Source organism: Engystomops pustulosus, chromosome 6 (assembly GCF_040894005.1).
Source record: "Engystomops pustulosus chromosome 6, aEngPut4.maternal, whole genome shotgun sequence".
NCBI classification, from domain to species: domain Eukaryota; kingdom Metazoa; phylum Chordata; class Amphibia; order Anura; family Leptodactylidae; genus Engystomops; species Engystomops pustulosus.
Window position 1 is genome coordinate 124,500,606 of NC_092416.1, and position 18,426 is coordinate 124,519,031.

At 41.6% G+C, this 18,426-nt stretch overlaps 1 protein-coding gene across 1 annotated transcript in view; it reads left to right on the top strand.

Annotated features, from left to right (window-relative positions):
- The window catches only part of OPRL1 (opioid related nociceptin receptor 1), a 60,800-nt gene that overhangs the window by 34,082 nt on the left and 8,292 nt on the right, over positions 1–18,426 (top strand). Inside the window, exon 3 of the mRNA XM_072110888.1 lies at positions 11,354–11,709. Coding sequence (XP_071966989.1) covers positions 11,354–11,709 — 356 coding nt within the window. The remainder of the gene's footprint in view (positions 1–11,353; positions 11,710–18,426) is intronic.

The window sequence follows — 18,426 nt, forward strand, 5'->3', positions numbered from 1 at the left end:
CCCTCACCATGCACTCGGACCAGGCGCGCCGTACTAGTATGGCACGTGTTGGGAAGTGGTTAAGATAATGATCATGTGTTTTAGGCATCATCCATGAAATACATCCTAGTCTGACACTGTACAACATAATATATGTGTATATATGCATGTATAAGATGAGTTTTTCAGCAGAAAAAAATGTGCTTTAAAAAACTTACCTCGGCTAATACACAAGTCAATGAAAGAAATAAACTTACATACTCACCTTCCGGCACACCCAATGCTTGGCACGGCTCCTCTTCTTTCATCTGTCTGCAGTAACATCCGACAGAGCGCATGGCCGCAGTTCTGCTGGCTGTTACTGCAGAAGGAAGAAAGAAGAGGAGCCGCAGTGGCAGAAGCATCACAGAGAAGACAGAAGAGGAGCCACGCCGAGCATCGGGGAGCCATGGGGGGGGGGGGGGAGCGCTAGATAGGTTAGTATGTTGATTAAGCCTAAAGCCTAAAGGGGGCTGGCTACTAAAGGGGGCTGGCTGACTACTAAAAGGGGTTGGTATGGCTTGCTACTATGGCGGCTGGCTGGCTACTATAGGGGGCTTGCTGGCTTCTAAAGGGGGCTGGCTGGATACTATAGGGGGATGGCTGGCTGTATACTAAAGGGGGCTGACTGTCTACTAAAGGGGGCTGGCTGACTGTATACTACAGGGGGCTGGCTGTATAATAAAGGGGGCTGGCTGTATACTACTGGGTGCTTGCTGGCTATATACAGGGAGGCTGTGACCAATGCATGTTCCACCTTCCGCTTATACCCGAGTCAATAGGGTTTTCCCAGTTTTTGGTGGTAAAATTAAGGACCTCGGCTTATACTCGGGCAGCTTATACTCGAGTATATACTATCAAGTATATACTAACATTTTAGTCAGCAGATTTACTGATGATCCATGGGCCATATTTTCAGGAGAAGATAATCCTCATGTCAGCAGTATAGCGCATTATTTTAAATTACCTAATTTGAACAATAGAATATAGGTTATTTGTGACATTTTCTAGGTTGCCATTATAATATTGAGCAGAGAAGAGATTCCTTTGTACCAGTTAAACAAGTTGTGATGAATCAGCCTGTGTCTTTATACACCCATTAAGTGAATCACTGCTGCTGCAATTAAAGGCATACTCCTGGTGGGAGAGGAGCCTTAGTGCACCAGAGATCGACACAGCAACAGCCTGGCATGGTTTTGTAAGAATATAGAAAAATAACGAAGAAGGAATTATGTATCATGTACTAGTTAAGATAAAGCAGTTTAACTAGATGGACATTCTGTATGTCTATTTTAACTGTACTATTTTCCTATAGGTGACAACCTCTCTTGGCTATGACCTAGCAGCCATTAGCAGCTGTTACCGGTCATAAGTTACCTGTGAAGCGGACCAAGAAAAAACAGAAATACCTCGATAAAATTTTAGGGTAACTTAAATTTTATATGAAAAGAATCCCTTGAATAATGTAACCTTTCAATAAGTTGCAGATAGATGCTATTTGCCTCAGATCTTGTAATTTGTCCTCAGTAGGCTTCCTACAGATATAAATTAGCACATAAGCGCTCATGGACAATGCTTTCTTTTGGAAACATTATGCCTGGTCATTCACTATTGATTTTAGTATTGACCCCTTTGCCATTCTGTTATAGCTCATCTCCTTTCTTGTTTAGGTGGAAATAAAAAAGCATGACATAAAACAATCCTTATTCCAACACTTTCTGATTTTTTTCTTAGCCTGTTATGTAATTTTTTCAATTCTTTAAAGCCAATTTGGTGGGATTTGACAAAAAGTTCTCTGTCCAGAATGACAATAAATGAAACCATTTTTCATGGTTTATTTTTTTAAGCATAAATCATTCCCTATTAAATAAATTATAATTGATTGGTCCTCCTGCTGTGGCATTGTAGAGTTTCTGTAATTTTCTCCAATGTATTACAGGTATTTTTTGGTTGGCATTAATGCAAAATAGAACGTTTTTTGTGGTACCAGGTTTTGGCATTTAAGTAACTGATGATGGCATCTGTTGCAGAAATGTGTTGTCGCAATAAAGAATGGCAAACTCAGAGTAATACCCTTTGGCTAAAAACTTCTATTTTCTGAGTTTCGTATAAATATTTTATGCACTGAACTTTCCATTTGTATAGCCAATTATGTAAAAAATCTCTATTTCCTTTCAATGTATTCTCTTTTTTTTAGGACCTAGATCTTTGTTTATATGGACAGAGACCGGTTGAAAGCCTCTTGGTTCAAAATAAAGGAAAGGATCTAGCATAGACTTGTTGGGGGGAAGATGGTGTTTTTGCGCCTAAAACAAGTGTGAAAAGCCTTACACCACATTTATCAAGGCTTTTTAGACCTGTTTTTATGCATTTTCCAACTTGTCCGACTAAAGGGGCGTGGCCGTCGGAAAAGGGGCGTGACTTGGTCTAGAAGGGGGAGTGGCCTATTTGAATGTTCTGTGCAGCAAAAAAAGTGGCGCAGAGTTCAGACCACTTTAAAGTAGGTCTAAACTGGAAACCGACAGTCTTATCCTGCACCAGATTCATTAACACAGTAATAAATCTGGCACAGAAAATGACTAGGGTTTTCCTCCACTGACGGAACCTGGGACACATTGATAAATCCCCCCCATGGACTGATGGAGTATTGTACCCAATTTATGAAAAGGCATGCATGCAAATTTAAATATTGGTGCACTATAGAAACCATCAGAAAAATAAACATGCCCTCTATCTTTTCATGTAAACATTGGTATCAACAAAATTGAGTTTTAGAAGTAGCATATACACGAAAGAAATACACTAGAAGAGGACAAGTAGGCAGGGCACTCAATGCAATTAACAGTAGTGCTAAGCTCAGGGCCGGTGTTAGGGGGCGGCAAACTGGGAATTTGTCCTAAAGGGTCCCACTACATGTGGACTTTTGTGGGCAGAGGATCTATTGCTCTTTTAATTCCCATCTATCTTTTGTATATATATATATATATATATATATACCGTATATACTCGTGTATAAGCCGAGTTTTTCACCACAAAAAATGTGCTGAAAAACGTCCCCTTGGCTTATATACGAGTCAATATCCAGCTATAAAGAGTAAAAAATACTTAAAAAATAATAAACTTATATACTCACCCTCCGGTGGCCCCGATGTGCAGCGCTGCTCCCCCGATGTCGGCGCGGCTCGTCTTCAGGCTTCGGCGCCCGTCTTCTTTCTTCTGCAGATCCTATCCACTGGAAGTAAATAGAGAAGCTTTCTATAGAAGTACAGCAAGCAGAGATCTAGAAATGAGGAAATAATACAAAAAGTATATTGGAAATTCTACAACTTTTCCTTACACAAGCCATATCAAACATTTGCTGAAAGTTGACAACCCTTTTAAGGATAACAAGGTCAATGATTTAGAGTGGCCATCACAAATTCCTGATTCCAATCCTATTGAACATTTCTCAGCAAAGCTGAAATGGCAGGTGCCTTCAAGGCTGGCCTACAAACCTGCCTCAGTTCTACTAGTTCTGTCAGAAGGAATGGGCTCAAATTCCTACCAACTAGTGTGAAAAAGTTTGCGGAAGGATGTTTAAAACAATGGACATAGTCAAACAGTTTAAGAGGAATGGTAACAAATACTAATTAAATGTATGTAAACTGTTGACTTTTCAGAAAGTAATAAATATAACTTTATTCTGGCATTTTACAAAGATAAATAATTAAGGTAATCCTAATTAGCCTTAAACAGAAAAAGTTTAAAATTGAAAATAGTTCCATGTTAAAATATCCAATACAAGGCAGGGCCCAACTCACAGTAGCAAACTAGGCATCAGATATTCTGTCCTCTTAACGAGTTGAAGGCCCCCATTCACAAATTTATAACACCCTCTGCTTATTCTTCAAAGGGTCTCTGAGGGCTTGACAGAAGCTCAGTGCAAAGCATAACTTTACATTTTCAAGGTGAGGTTAAACTATTACATGACTTACATTTGCCACATGGTATTAAAATGTCTGATAGGGATATTTCCCCTATTCAGGTTGAGGACTTTAGGGGAGGGATCCGCTCCACCTTTTGCCCACCGTTACCGGCCAATCATCCTATTGAAACCTTTGTCCAGCGTGTCGCTGAGGATGTGAGAGCCCTCATTTACTCGAGCCCCTGCAACAATTTGTCACCTGGAGAGAGGGGAGCTCTTAAATTCCTCAGGGCATTCGAAGATTTGGTTGTAAAAACGGCCTGCAAGGGTGGGAATGTGGTGATCATGACGCGTGATTATTATACATCGGAAGCTGAATGTCAACTTGGGGATGGGAGCACCTATCTACGTTTAGATCATAACCCCACTGAGACGCAATATTGAGAACGGTATTTTATCCAATAAAACTGCTGAACGTCTCTTTCCCAAAAAACCCACATACCTGGTTTTCTCCCAAAAATACACAAGACCTTTCACAACCCACCGGGCCGTCCAATTGTGGCTCGCATTGGATCAGTCACCGAGCCTATATCCCAGTATATAGACTGCCTGCTACGCCCTCTGCTAGCTGATATTCCGTCCTACCTGTAAGATACCACCTCCTTCCTGATTGAAGACGTGACGTGGCAGGACAATTTTAGTCTTACCTCCATAGATGTGGAGAGCCTGTACATCCCCAGGACCTAGGAGTGGACGCTGTCCGCCGGGTCCAGGAGGGTGCGGGCAGTGATGCAGGATATACTTCTTTTGTTTGTGAAGCTTTTGAATTCATTCTCTCCCATAATGCGTTTATGTTTGGCGATATGTTTGGTGGTTTGTACAAGGCGAGAGTGGGCAAGGCGATGGGTACTCCCGTCGCATGTACACTGCCCAATATTTTTCTGGCGTTTTTGAGCCAAAACTGATTGATCTTGTGTCCTGCAGACCTTTGGTTACATTTAGAGCTTGTCTGGAGTAGATACTCCGTTCCAAGACAAAATTGGCTCAGAGAGGGTATAAGGAAACCATAAATGTGGGCACTTCAACTTCTGTAAATTTAATATGCAAGCTAAAACACTGCAGGTAGGAGGCAGGGATTTTATCACATGTAGAACCTCCTTTGTGGTCTACGTCCTCTTTTGCTCATGCAACAGGTTCTATATTGGCAAGACAATTTTAAGTCTCTTTGTTAGGGTTAGGGAACATCTCAATTCTATATCATCAGGGAATGGATGTCCAAGGCTCATAGAACACATCAGGACACATCACCCTAATGACCCCTCTCCATTACAGTTCTCCGGCATTGAAAGGGTGCACGCAAATCCTAGAGTGGGGGACCGTCAGAAGGACCTACAACGGCATGAGGCGAAGTGGATCCTAAAATGTGACGCATTAGATGTTCTGGGTTTAAACGATCGTAATGATCTAAGAGTGTTCCTGTAAATTCTAAACCTATTGCTTGAATGATAATCTATTGATGAACTCCTTTATTGTTCTTTGTGTTTTGGTCTTTAGCTGTATTACATTATTCTGTGAGTCCTCTTTAATTAGATTTTTAATTGTCACTTTAATTTTAGGCACTTTTATATTATCAGTATGTACCTAGACAAATGTATTCATGTGTTGTAACTTTGTTGCCATATCTCCATGACAACCTCTCTCGGGCTGTGCTTAAATTACGCATGCTCCGAGGAAGTGACGTCAGAGGCTTGAGAAAGCGCTTCACAGCGCGAAACGGCCCTTTGCCTCGCTGCATGTCGGCGTCCTGTATTTGCTCTTGCACCCATTAAAGCTTGAAGTACCACATCGCTGAGTGACGCATCTTCTTTCCGATTGCTTCAAAGTGAGGTAAAATTGGCTTTTTTTGCTTTGTTTATTGCGGGAATGTCAAAAAATATGATTATGTGATAGTGAAAACCTTAGAAATTTAACTGTAGGGCAAGTAAATATTTTTGATTCAAACTAAGCAAACAATAAATGTGAATAGATTTCCTATTGTATATAGAAAGTCCTCAAATCTGCACATCTCCTCAAATCTGCACAAGTCCTGTAAGTGTAGTCCTGTAGCTTCTTCGGAGGACTGCACATGCGCAGTAGCTCCTGCTCAATGCTTCTGGCAGAGAGCACGCATGTATTTTGGCAAAAGCTGGCACTGAAGAGGCTACTGTGCATGTGCAGAGCTTGAAGAAGGCAGCGGCGTGAAAACAACTTGTGCGCCAGCACAAGCCGCATCAGGAGTGTGCCAAGGATGTGCAAGGAGGTGGGACTGCAGAGGCTACCAATGCGTGGGGTAATCTTTGCTCTCACAGCCCCTAGAGCAGTGATGGCGAACCTTTTAGATACAGAGTGCCCAAACTACAACCAAAACCCACTTTTATGTCGCAAGTTTCAATCGTATTGGCGTCCTGAGGACACCAATACAAAAGAACGCAGGAAACATTTGGATTGTAGCTTCCCTCCAGGCTCCCCTAAACAGGAAGAAACAGGGGAGCAGGAGCTCCAAAGATAATCCATCTCTGTCCACACATTTTTGCTCCTCCTGTAGTTCTGGCTGCCAAGTAGCAGTCACTTTAAAATAGCACTGAGCGTGGCGCGTCCTTGGCTGTCTTGGATTGCAGGAGGAAGCCTTGAGTCCTATCTGGTAAATTCCTTGTTGAATGCCCACAGTAAGGGCTCCGAGTGCCACCTCTGGCACCCGTGCCATAGCTTCGCCACCACTGCCCTAAAGGCTATTTTCTGCCCCAGTAGCATCTGCCAAAACACTGCATACTAGTAAGATAAAGTTTAAATCAGGTTAGGGTTAGGCTATATAAAAGGATTACAGAAAGATGGTTGAGAAATTATAAAGTTAGGAGAAACCTACCATGGATCTACCTTAAAAGGTAAGTTCCCGATGGTAGATTTGCTTTAAATGTGAATGCCCAGATGAGAATACTCCTTTAAAGATGTACTGTATATACTCGAGTATAAACCCTAACTCAGCTTATACTCGAATCAAGAAAAAAAAAAGTTAACTCACCTTCCGACATCCATCGCGAGTCCAACATCCAGCGGGAGAGTCCGACAACGGATCCCAGTCCATCGCAGTCTTCATAACGTCAGCCACACACTGACGCTCTAATCTGTGTGCCGGCATCGGCACACAATATGATGTTAGCTAGCGGCTGACGTCAAGTAGACTGCAACGGACCGGGACCCGATATCGGACTCACGATGGATGTCAGAAGGTGAGTTAACTTTTTTTTTTTTCTTACAAGCAGGGACTGGCAGGCTGTATACTTGCAGGGGACTGGCAGGCTGTATACTGGTGGAGGCTGGCAGGCTGTATACTTTGCAGGGGGCTGGCAGGCTGTCTACTTGCAGGGGGCTGCCAGGCTATATACTGGGGGGGCTGTGACCAATGCATTTTCCACCCTCTGCTTATACTCAATAGGTGTTTCCCATTTTTTGTGTCAAAATTAGGGGTCTCGGCTTATACGTGGGTCGGCTTATACTTGAGTATATACGGTAAGCCTAAAACAATGTGCAGTGATGCTGCTATTTCCCTCTGCTCAAAAAAATACCCACTTGATCAATCAATTCAGTTTTCACATCTAGGGACTCTTAAAACATGTGAGCAAAATACAATGAATTATCCAAATCATGTGTGAGGAGATTCTGCTCAAACCTGGGTGCACCAATATTCATCGTCTGTGTTCTATCCTCTGCGGTGGAGATCAGCGGGAAGGCTCAGTGCATATCTTACATGCTGACTACATCTGCTCTGCACCAACTCTCATTTCCATGTCATTTCAATAATTCACAGCCCAGGGGCAGAAGTAGCTCGAGGGAAATCAGGGAAGGCCCAAGCAGATGCACCGAGAGACTTCCAGCTTAAACCATTACTTTATTACTGCTGGAATATCAACTCAGTAAGCGGTGAAGTGGTCCTATGCCCTGTGATCTTGTATTTCTGCTGCCTATGAGGATATATCTCTGCTTGTAGAATGCACAACCTAAATGCATTTTACTTGCTTTATAATTTGGGGTCAACAGAGCAGAAATCTAGGTTATAAAGTGGAGAATCTGCCGTATATCATTACGTTTGGACCATGGGGATTTGTATTGCAGTCAGAAGATAAAGTATTGTGTATTCAAGTCCGTGTAAAATGTGCCTTGGGATTATCCTATTGCAGAAAATTGGCTGTTATCTTTGCTTCTACATTTTATGGTTGCATCAGGTTATTTGAGAGATATAATCTGATACGTGCATTATATGTTAGGATGGTTTATAGGACTGCAGATATGAATGTCTCAGTAGGACAGCTGGGGGTGATACATCTACTTTTCCTTAAAATAGAATATATTATCTTTGCATACCACTCAATTTTGCCTGGGTAGATTCCTGTACATAAAGAAGACAATAAACTCAGGCCGCCCACTGTATAAATTGTCACTGCAGTAGGACTGTAATGTACATTTTAGTTAATATGAAATCTTTAAAGAACATGAGATCCCTTATAAAATGTGAAAATCTATTCGTCAGTAGTGAGAGCATTAGGCTTGTGAAGGCCTGTATTCCTTGTGTATGTCATGCCACAGCCCCTACACTGATATTGGTGATACATTATAATCCATTGTCCAGTCACTCCTTCCCTTAGGGGGAACCTGTCATCAAAAACAGGCATAATAAACTTTGCTCACCCCCCACTGCATTTGTTAACATTTGTAGTGCAGATGTCCCAGCTGAAATCAGCCTCCTCCCACCAGCTAAATCATTCCCCAAACTTTTCTGCCTTTGTCTATCATGGTCCCACCCTCCAATGCTTTACACCACCTATTGTGGTGGTCCTTGAAATGGTGGGTAGATCTGCAGTTTTCCACACAGTGTTCACTGATACATACACAAGGCAGTAAGAGGGACAGCATTCCGGTAAGGACAGGAAGTGGACAAGGAGAGGACTTCCTGTCTACTTAGGCTGAGATATGAAGAGACACTGGGCTGTCAATCAAAAGAAGGATGTGTGGTTCATTACCAGCATGAAGACAGAATGACTCTTCTCTTCAGAATTTGACTCTTTGTCTACTCATTTGCATATCAGAAAACGCCTGTGATATGGCAAGGACTTTTAAACCTTTATCAGCAAGAATTACTGGTGTGAGGGGTAACATTCTGGTGAAAGGTCTTCTTTAAAGAGGTTCATGTCAGCATGTTGTAACTATTCATTTTTATTCAAGGCATATGGAGTCTCTGAACCTCTTTTTTAAACATATGAAATCACACCATGTCTGCAACTCATCATGATCTTATTTCCAAAATTATAATGTGGGAAACTTTCAGCTATGGTTGATTAAGGTGTGGATTGTGTATGCCTCCTAAGGACTGCAGTTTACATATTTGTGAAAAATGTTTGAATTTGGCAAACTATCGAAAGTTGAAAATTGAACCCATCTTGATGCTCCATCCAAGTCACCAACTAGGAATAAGATAATAAGTAACACTTTATATCAAAGTGAAGATAAATGAGATATATGCATATTAATAATAAATGCTACAAAACAGATACTGGAAAAATGCAGATCATAAGTTAAGCAGAAAAACAGTAATGAATGTGCCCCAATTGACATTCTATTAGTGGTACATTTTAGTTGATTTTTTTGCCTCAATTCAGCAGTTTTATTATAATCCTATACTTATGTTTAGCCTACAACCTGACAAAAGGAAATAAAGGATTGAGGAGCTTTAACCTCAGATCTAGACGTGAAGAACCCCACAAGAATGACAGTAACCCATATGTGGCCATAAACTACAGTTTCAGCACACAGCAGGGAAGGAACTTTTTCAGCACCATTTGCCAGAACGCTTTCCTGATGCCAAGTTGAATTTGCAGAGCCCATAAAGTACCAGTACATTGGCAAAAAAATGACCCTATTTTTAAAACTGGAGTACACCACCAAGGAATTCATGTTTTATGAGTTTCTGTTTCACAGCACTGACTGTGTGCTATAAATGACATGAGTGCCATTCTTAACAGTAGCACTTATATTTACTGTATATTTAGGTCTTTTTTTAGACCACAACACCTTCATACAAAAATAAAAAAATCTTTTTTTAATTATTTTTTTTGAGGCGTACGGGGGTTATTATTGTGCAAAATCAGTCATTTTTTTGTTATCATTATCGCTATATACCTCTTTTAACCCTTTTAATATGATTTTGGGGGGTAGAATGAACTAAATGACAATTTTGACATTGTGGTTTAGGTATTGTTTTACAGAGTCAGTTGTTGCTACATAACATGTTACTTCTATTGTAGCTTATCTTAAATATACATATAGGGAGTATGGTAATAGCAACAGACAGTTTTTAAAAAAAAATCTAACTCTAGTAATAAGGGATGGTGCAGATGGGGAGTAACATCCCAGAAGAGAAGTGTTAAGTTGAAATGAAAACCCCAGCAAAAATCAGAATGCCTTTTATGGTATTGAATGTGCAGTCTCTCACCAGTTGTTTTCCTTGCTGTTTCTATCATTACAATGTGATGGTTGCTTAGCTTCTATATAAACCTGCCTTTGTTGATAGCCCCTCAGCCCCTCCAACGCAGCCGAATACATCAAGAGGCTTAGGCCACGTTTTATTTCTATGGCAGGTGCTACCACTTGTGAAAAGTCACTGGCTGTAGTGAGTGCGGCTGCACGGGACACATGACTGCCCTGCGCCAGACCACTCCCAACTGCCTGCACCCCCCTCATGCCACCCCCCTCCTGAGGTTTTATCTCATTTTTTATCAGCGCTTCTATTTACCTACAAGACTAGATGTTTTTCTATTACTAATAGGACACCATTCATTTCATGGTGCTGTACATTTAGTATGGGTTTCACCAGCATTACATTAAGACAAGAACAAATGCAATTACAGAAAACAAAAATACAGAGCTCTGGAACAAGTGGAGTAAGGAGCCTGTGAGGGCTCAGATTCTGTATCAGTTGGTATATGGAGACATGCGGTTAGGGAGCACAGCAGTGCAGTTATCATGTGCTGTAGGCAATCCTAAATAGATAGGTTTCGAGATTACAATTTAAATTAAAATGACTGACCATTTGCGTGTATCACTACCTCAGCAGTGACGCCTCAGCCTGCCAACGATCATGTACACATCTGTGCCATAGTATCTCTAAAGTCCAGTGAATGGAGAATGAGAAGGACTGCTGGAGAGGTATCACGGGCTATCTTCTTAAGTACAAGGTTTGCACCGTAGGGTGCCTGCCTGTAAATTCATAGAAATGATTGTATATAAATCTATGCACTTCTATAACAGCACATATGGTCTTATGACCGTTTTTTATTGTCCATGTCATACTACCATGTCATTGCTTCTGTTAACATATCTTTGTTTTGTGATTTATTGTAGGTATACCAAGATGAAAACCGCTACCAACATTTATATTTTCAACCTGGCTTTGGCTGATGCCTTAGTGCTGATAACTCTCCCATTCCAAGGAACTGACATTATTATGGGAATCTGGCCCTTTGGAAATGCTCTCTGTAAGATTGCCATTGCTATCGACTACTACAACATGTTCACCAGTACCTTTACACTGACCATGATGAGTGTGGACCGGTACATTGCCATCTGTCATCCTGTCAAAGCCCTAGACATCCGCACTCCACACAAAGCAAAAGTTGTCAATGTCTGTATCTGGATTCTAGCTTCTTTTATTGGAATTCCTGTTATGGTCATGGGATCAGCAGAGATGGACAATGAGGGTCAGTATAAAAGAATTTTAATTGTTTCGCTAATGTAAAATGTATGGGTTGTTTGCCATTTTAGTTACTTCTTTCCTTGTGATATGGCTCCCATGTAAGGGCAGGGAGTGCTTAAATTATCATTGCCTTGTCCTTTTCTTTCAAAAGTTATGGCATTTTCTGTTCTGAAAGTGTTTGACAAAAATCTAGAATTAAAGTGGACGGAGACTAATGTCTGTCAGTCTATGCCCTCAGGCTGAGGCCAGTTAGCTTGCCTACAGTTCCCACAATGCCTTGTGTTCTCTCTCAAGGTAATTTAGCAGTAAATCCATTTAGTTTCCCTCAAGTAAATCTACTGAACACTGCACAGTGCACATACAGAATGTATATGATGACAGCCTGGCAGCTTCCATCACATGGAGGAGCAGGGAACGTGTAATAAGTGGTAGAAATCATTAGTACATGAAGTCTCTGCATGTGCTGTGTGAGCACTAAGGGTTAATAGCTTATCTGCACAGAGCTGATACTGCATGACAAGGTAGGGGTGGGAAGCAGCATAAGGTGAAGAGACAGACAAAGAAAGTTCTGTAGAATCACATATCTCATGGGATCCCATGAAAACAAAGAAACAAAGTGTAAACAAAGTACAGCAGCACATCAGCACATGGAGAGGAAGCAGCCATTGCAGCACTGAGGTAATCTGAGGGGGATAGCAAGCAAACTACTGGATATAGGTAACAAAGATAATTGGCAAAGTTGTTTTACATCCCAAGAGCTATTAATTTGTGGGAAAAAAAACCTTTACAGTGACTCTTTAACTCAAAATGCAGAGCCTTAACATATATTTAATGCAGATTCAGGCTGGGTTTTTTTCCCCAGGCTTCTGTATGCAATAGTTTTTTCCCTGTCAGCTCTTACAAGCCAGGGGCAGAGAAGCGCAGTGAAAAGCTGCCTCTCATAGACAATACACTGTAGATTGTGCCCATTACACACCAAGATAGTATAGAGTGGTAGTGTTAGTCAGGAAAAAATACAAAACTGTGTCTGAGAGCTGCTGGAGTTATTCTGTAGATGATGATGTAACCCTGTAAAGGAGACTGACATGTGGTTTACACCAGATGAAAGAAATTACACTGCAAGAACATTGCTGGTAAGTGGGCATAAACATTTCTGGAGTGCCTGAAGCCAAAAATAATAATTTATATAGCTCACACAGATTCCGTAATGCTACACAGAGCTTGACAAATCAGTCCCTGTCCACAATAGGGCTCACAATCTAATCAACCTACCAGAATGTTTTTTTGAAGTGTGGGAGGAAACAGGAGGATCCAGAGGCACACAAACATGGAGAGAATATACAATCTCTTTGCAGATGTTGACCTGAATGGGGCCCACAACCCCAGCGCTGCAAAGCTGTAGTGCTAACCACTGAGCCACAATGCTACCCTAAGCCAATACTTGTGGGAGCTTAGGAGCAAACAGCATACTTTTCATAATTTTAATGCACACAGAATATGTGTCTGGAATGTCTCTCTCCTTATTCTTGAAATAGATAGGAGATGTCACACAGATGAATTTCTTTCTGAGCCACACTTTTACATGTTTTTCAAATAAAGAAGTATTTATTGACTGATAATCTCATGCAACACTTTGCTTTGAGGAAACAAAATGACCACTTCCACTGTGCTTGTGCTGTGGTCATGTGAAAGGGTTAATAAGTCTGGTAAAAGATGGGTTGTTTCTTAGATACTACAATTAAATCTAATCTGCAGAGTGAGAAATAGGTCTTTCCAACAGTGAAATATTATTATAATTAAGGTTGATTTGAAAAGAAAGCTCGTTTTGCCAAGTTTATAATTATCCAAGGCTAGTGGAACTCATGACCTGCTTTTATGATTTTGCTGGGAAAAAATGTTTTTTTTTTCCCAAATGACCCAATTTTATTCTCAACTGAGGATGCAATTAATGTGGCTGCTTACTGTCTAATGTGCGCACACAGAGGACTGAGGAAGAGGCATTAAGGAGAGGAAGAATGGAGAGGGAAAAAAATAGAAAGAAAACAGACGCTTTTGAAACTGATCTTCTGGGTTTAACGCCACCACATCCGTCCCTGTCACTGTAATATCACATAGCGTTCAGTCACATCTATAATTCATGTCCTCTGCTTAGACTGCAGGGTGCTTGCTTCTGGGTAAAATTTATGAATGCAAATGTGGACAGCTGCCTTTAGTGTTTTCTCCATGACTAGAGAATAAGATTGGAAATACAGACTATAAGGATCATTTCCAAAGCTGCACAAACAATGCCACAGAGCCCAAATGACCTTTAATGATGTTGTGACTTTCTACAGGTAAAGGAGAAGGCAACTGAATGTTTAGTTGTTTTAAAAGGAATGTAAAGGCATACAAATTGTATCTCAGTCATTGATCTATAAAGGAAGTTATTGGAGTTCCTAACTCTAAGGTCTGTAACATGGCAGAGAATATGTGGCACAGGACAGACAACACACACATTGGCCCACATTTATTAAAGGAAACCTGTCAGTAGAAATCGGGCTAATAAACCACTACCAGTGACTTAATTGTTAAACTCTCCACCTCCAAGACTTCATAAAACCAATTTACATCTAACTTAAAAGTTGTTTTTCTGGATGATGTTACAACACCAGACCATGAAAGCAACATCTAGACGGTGCTCAGCGGCTTGACAACATACTGCTAGTGGTTTGTTAGGCCAATTTCTGATGACAGTTTCCCTTTAAAGTGTTTGCACCAGTTTTCTTTGTACTCTGCACTGAAAAGAACGTGCAGACTGCTTGCATGTGTATTTATAAATTGTCTGCGCCAATATTGTGTTGCGGCTACACTGTGTCCACTGTGCCACAAAATTCTGCACATAAAGGGGCTTTTTGGAACAGAAATTTTGTTATACACCCTATTTAAGGTGCACCAAAAAAAGTTTTGCACTTTGCACACTGCAGTACTTTGATAAATGTGGCCCATCGATTCTGCAGGAACAGATGGAAATGTGAATGTGTTACTCCCAGGGACCTGGGTTCTTTGGTAAGATTTGGCAGGTTTTTGGTAAGTTCTTAGTTTTCAGTTCTCTGTTACTTGTAGTAGCATTTCCATTGCTGGTAAATGGCAACCTTTGTCTTTTGCCTCTGGCTCTTTGCCTCGATGCCTATTGCCGTGCCTCTAAGTAAACTCCACAAATGTGCCATGCCTCCATACCAGCCTGGGCATATATTTGGCATGTACAACTTTCCACTACCAACACTTATCACTCCTCACCAGTTCTTAGCCATATTTACTGGGATTGTGCAGATGTCAGGTGAGGCATCACAAAAAAAATGTTTATTTTGTGCTGGAGCAAAAAAAAAACATCCCACCCTTCACAATATGACAGAGGCCATGCTATCAGACTATGGTTTCCATAGGACATATACTTACTGGCCACTTTATTAGGTACACCATGCTAGTAACGGGTTGGACCCCCTTTTGCCTTCAGAACTGCCTCAATTCTTCGTGGCATAGATTCAACAAGGTGCTGGAAGCATTCCTCAGAGATTTTGGTCCATATTGACATGATGGCATCACACAGTTGCCGCAGATTTGTCAGCTGCACATCCATGATGCGAATCTCCCGTTCCACCACATCCCAAAGATACTCTATTGGATTGAGATCTGGTGACTGTGGAGGCCATTTGAGTACAGTGAACTCATTGTCATGTTCAAGAAACCAGTCTGAGATGATTCCAGCTTTATGACATGGCGCATTATCCTGCTGAAAGTAGCCATCAGATGTTGGGTACATTGTGGTTATAAAGGGATGGACATGGTCAGCAACAATACTCAGGTAGGCTGTGGCGTTGCAACGATGCTCAATTGGTAACAAGGGGCCCAAAGAGTGCCAAGAAAATATTCCCCACACCATGACACCACCAGCCTGAACCGTTGATACAAGGCAGGATGGATCCATGCTTTCATGTTGTTGACGCCAAATTCTGACCCTACCATCCGAATGTCGCAGCAAAAATGGAGACTCATCAGACCAGGAAACGTTTTTCCAATCTTCTACTGTCCAATTTCGATGAGCTTGTGCAAATTGTAGCCTCAGTTTACAGTTCTTAGCTGAAAGGAGTGGCACCCGGTGTGGCCTTCTGCTGCTGTAGCCCATCTGCCTCAAAGTTCGACGTACTGTGCGTTCAGAGATGCTCTTCTGCCTACCTTGGTTGTAACGGGTGGTGATTTGAGTCACTGTTGCCTTTCTATCAGCTCAAACCAGTCTGCGCATTCTCCTCTGACCTCTGGCATCAACAAGGCATTTCCGCCCACAGAACTGCCGCTCACTGGATGTTTTTTCTTTTTCGGACCATTCTCTGTAAACCCTAGAGATGGTTCTGCGTGAAAATCCCAGTAGATCAGCAGTTTCTGAAATACTCAGACCAGCCCTTCTGGCACCACCAACCATGCCACGTTCAAAGGCACTCAAATCACTTTTCTTCCCCATACTGATGCTCGGTTTGAACTGCAGGAGATTGTCTTGACCATGTCTGCATGCCTAAATGCACTGAGTTGCCGCCATGTGATTGGCTGATTAGAAATTAAGTGTTAACAAGCATTTGGATAGGTGTACCTAATAAAGTGGCCGGTGAGTGTATATTAACTTTCACATCACAAGGGTCATTTTGTGCAATGATAAATTCCAGTGCAAATACAAAATTAGTAAATTATGTCAGTCCTAAAATGTTAAATTCTAACATGGTCCTAAATAGAAAAAGCTATCGATTAGCTCATGTTGCATTTGACTAGATCTGGTGCCATCTTGGTCCAGTTTGCCCTCTGCTATCTGGATAGCTGCTTAGAGGCTAAATTAAGGTTATAGGGCATGGTTTCCCTCTTTTCTGTTTGCGTTCTGGTCAGGTATTGAAATAAAATAGAATTTCCTGCTTCTTTAGAAGTGGAACATTACACTTGTAAGAAATGGCACCATAAAAAGAGCCTACAGCTAGAGTAAATCCATGGCTCTTGGTGAGCATGTTGCGAGATTCACCTCCATTCTTTGTAGCAATCCTAGCATAGTTGAAAAGATGTGTTTGTCTTTTATCATTGACATTGATTCTTAATTCCTTTACACTTATCTGTTTACAGAGGATGTTTTTTTCTTTTTTTCTTTTGCTTTATATCTTTGTCAGTTTGTAAAAACATAGACATCAAGGGGTGATAAAGCATCTTGTCTTCAGTCCCTCAGCTGCATCTGGGCAAGAGAAAGGGGAGATATAGGAATCTCTGGGGAAATAAGATTTTATTAAGCCAGTATCATTGTAGAGTTCTCTCCCTGCGGTGATCAACACAACACATACCGAGGACCAAGAGGAGAAGCCGATAAAATCTATCGTACAACACTGCTTGAAGAGCAAATTATACCAGTAAATTGCACAGACAGATCAAACCTTGGCAAACATGTCCCTGTGTACACAATTTTTTTACAAGTTGCTTTCAGTGACAGTTGTCTCCTGCTTCCTTTTATAAATTAGATAACTTTATTTTCAAAATTGGTCCACGTGAAAAGGTTAAGATACACATTGTATAGTACAAATGCCACATGTGTATTGTGCAGAAATATAGCCCATTTTTATAAACCTTATCCCTTCATCAGAATCTACCTCAAGGGAAAAAAAAACATCCCCTCCCAGGTCTGTCACTAATAGTTCACCTCAGGGGCGTTGCTAGGGTGGTACGGGCCCCAATGCATATGTGTTGCATTTAGAAAACCGTACATAACACCCTCACATTTGGTTGTGCAAATAACAACTTTATTGACGGTATATACAGCTACAGAAAACATAAGAGACATCCCTACTTGTTACATCCAGTGACTGTCGGTGATGTGTCCTCCATCTTCTCCAGGATCACCATGTCTCCTCTTAAGCCTTCTACCCTTCCTGTTGAGCTCACCTTACAGACATTTTATGTTCTTCATTGTCCCTACATCTTGGTTCCCTGACAGTTTTTTTTTCCCACTGCTACCCCTAATGCTCTCCCCAAAATAGTGTAAGGCTGCATTTACATGTTTGCCTTGCGTTTAAACAATACAAGACACCAGGTGCTCGTTACCGATTGCATGTGTTTCACTGAAAACCCATATGCGATCAAAGCGAGGCCCATCCTAGTGCCACATGTGAACGTGCCCCCCAAGAAATCTTCCTCAGCCCCTGGTAATGTCCTCACACAGCCCCCCAGTAATTTCCTCACACAGTCCCCGGTAATGTCCTCACACAGCCCCCTAGTAATGTCCTTACACAGCTCCCAGTAATGTGTTCCCCCGGTAATGTCCTCGCACAGACCCACAGTGATGTCCTCACACAACCTCCCCTGTAATGTCCTCACACAGCCCCCAGTAAAGTTCTCACACAGCCCCGGTAATGTCCTCACTCAGTTACCCCCCGTAATGTGCCCACACAGATCCTCCCATGTTCTCCCCCTTCCCTTAGCTCCTATCATGTTTCTCCCTCACCTCATTGGTACAGCTCTGTGCACTGCTTTCCCCTGCAGGACTTGTGATCATGATATCATCACAGGTCCTGTAGCCTCAGGGTAGTAATATTTTCCCAGAGGCTAGAGGTCCTTCAGGGGAAAGCAGTGTGCTAAATGCACAGTTTCTCATCACAATATATGTCTTAAGGATACTGACCATGATGAGAGTGAGGGCACTGGTTCTGGAACTTTTGACATA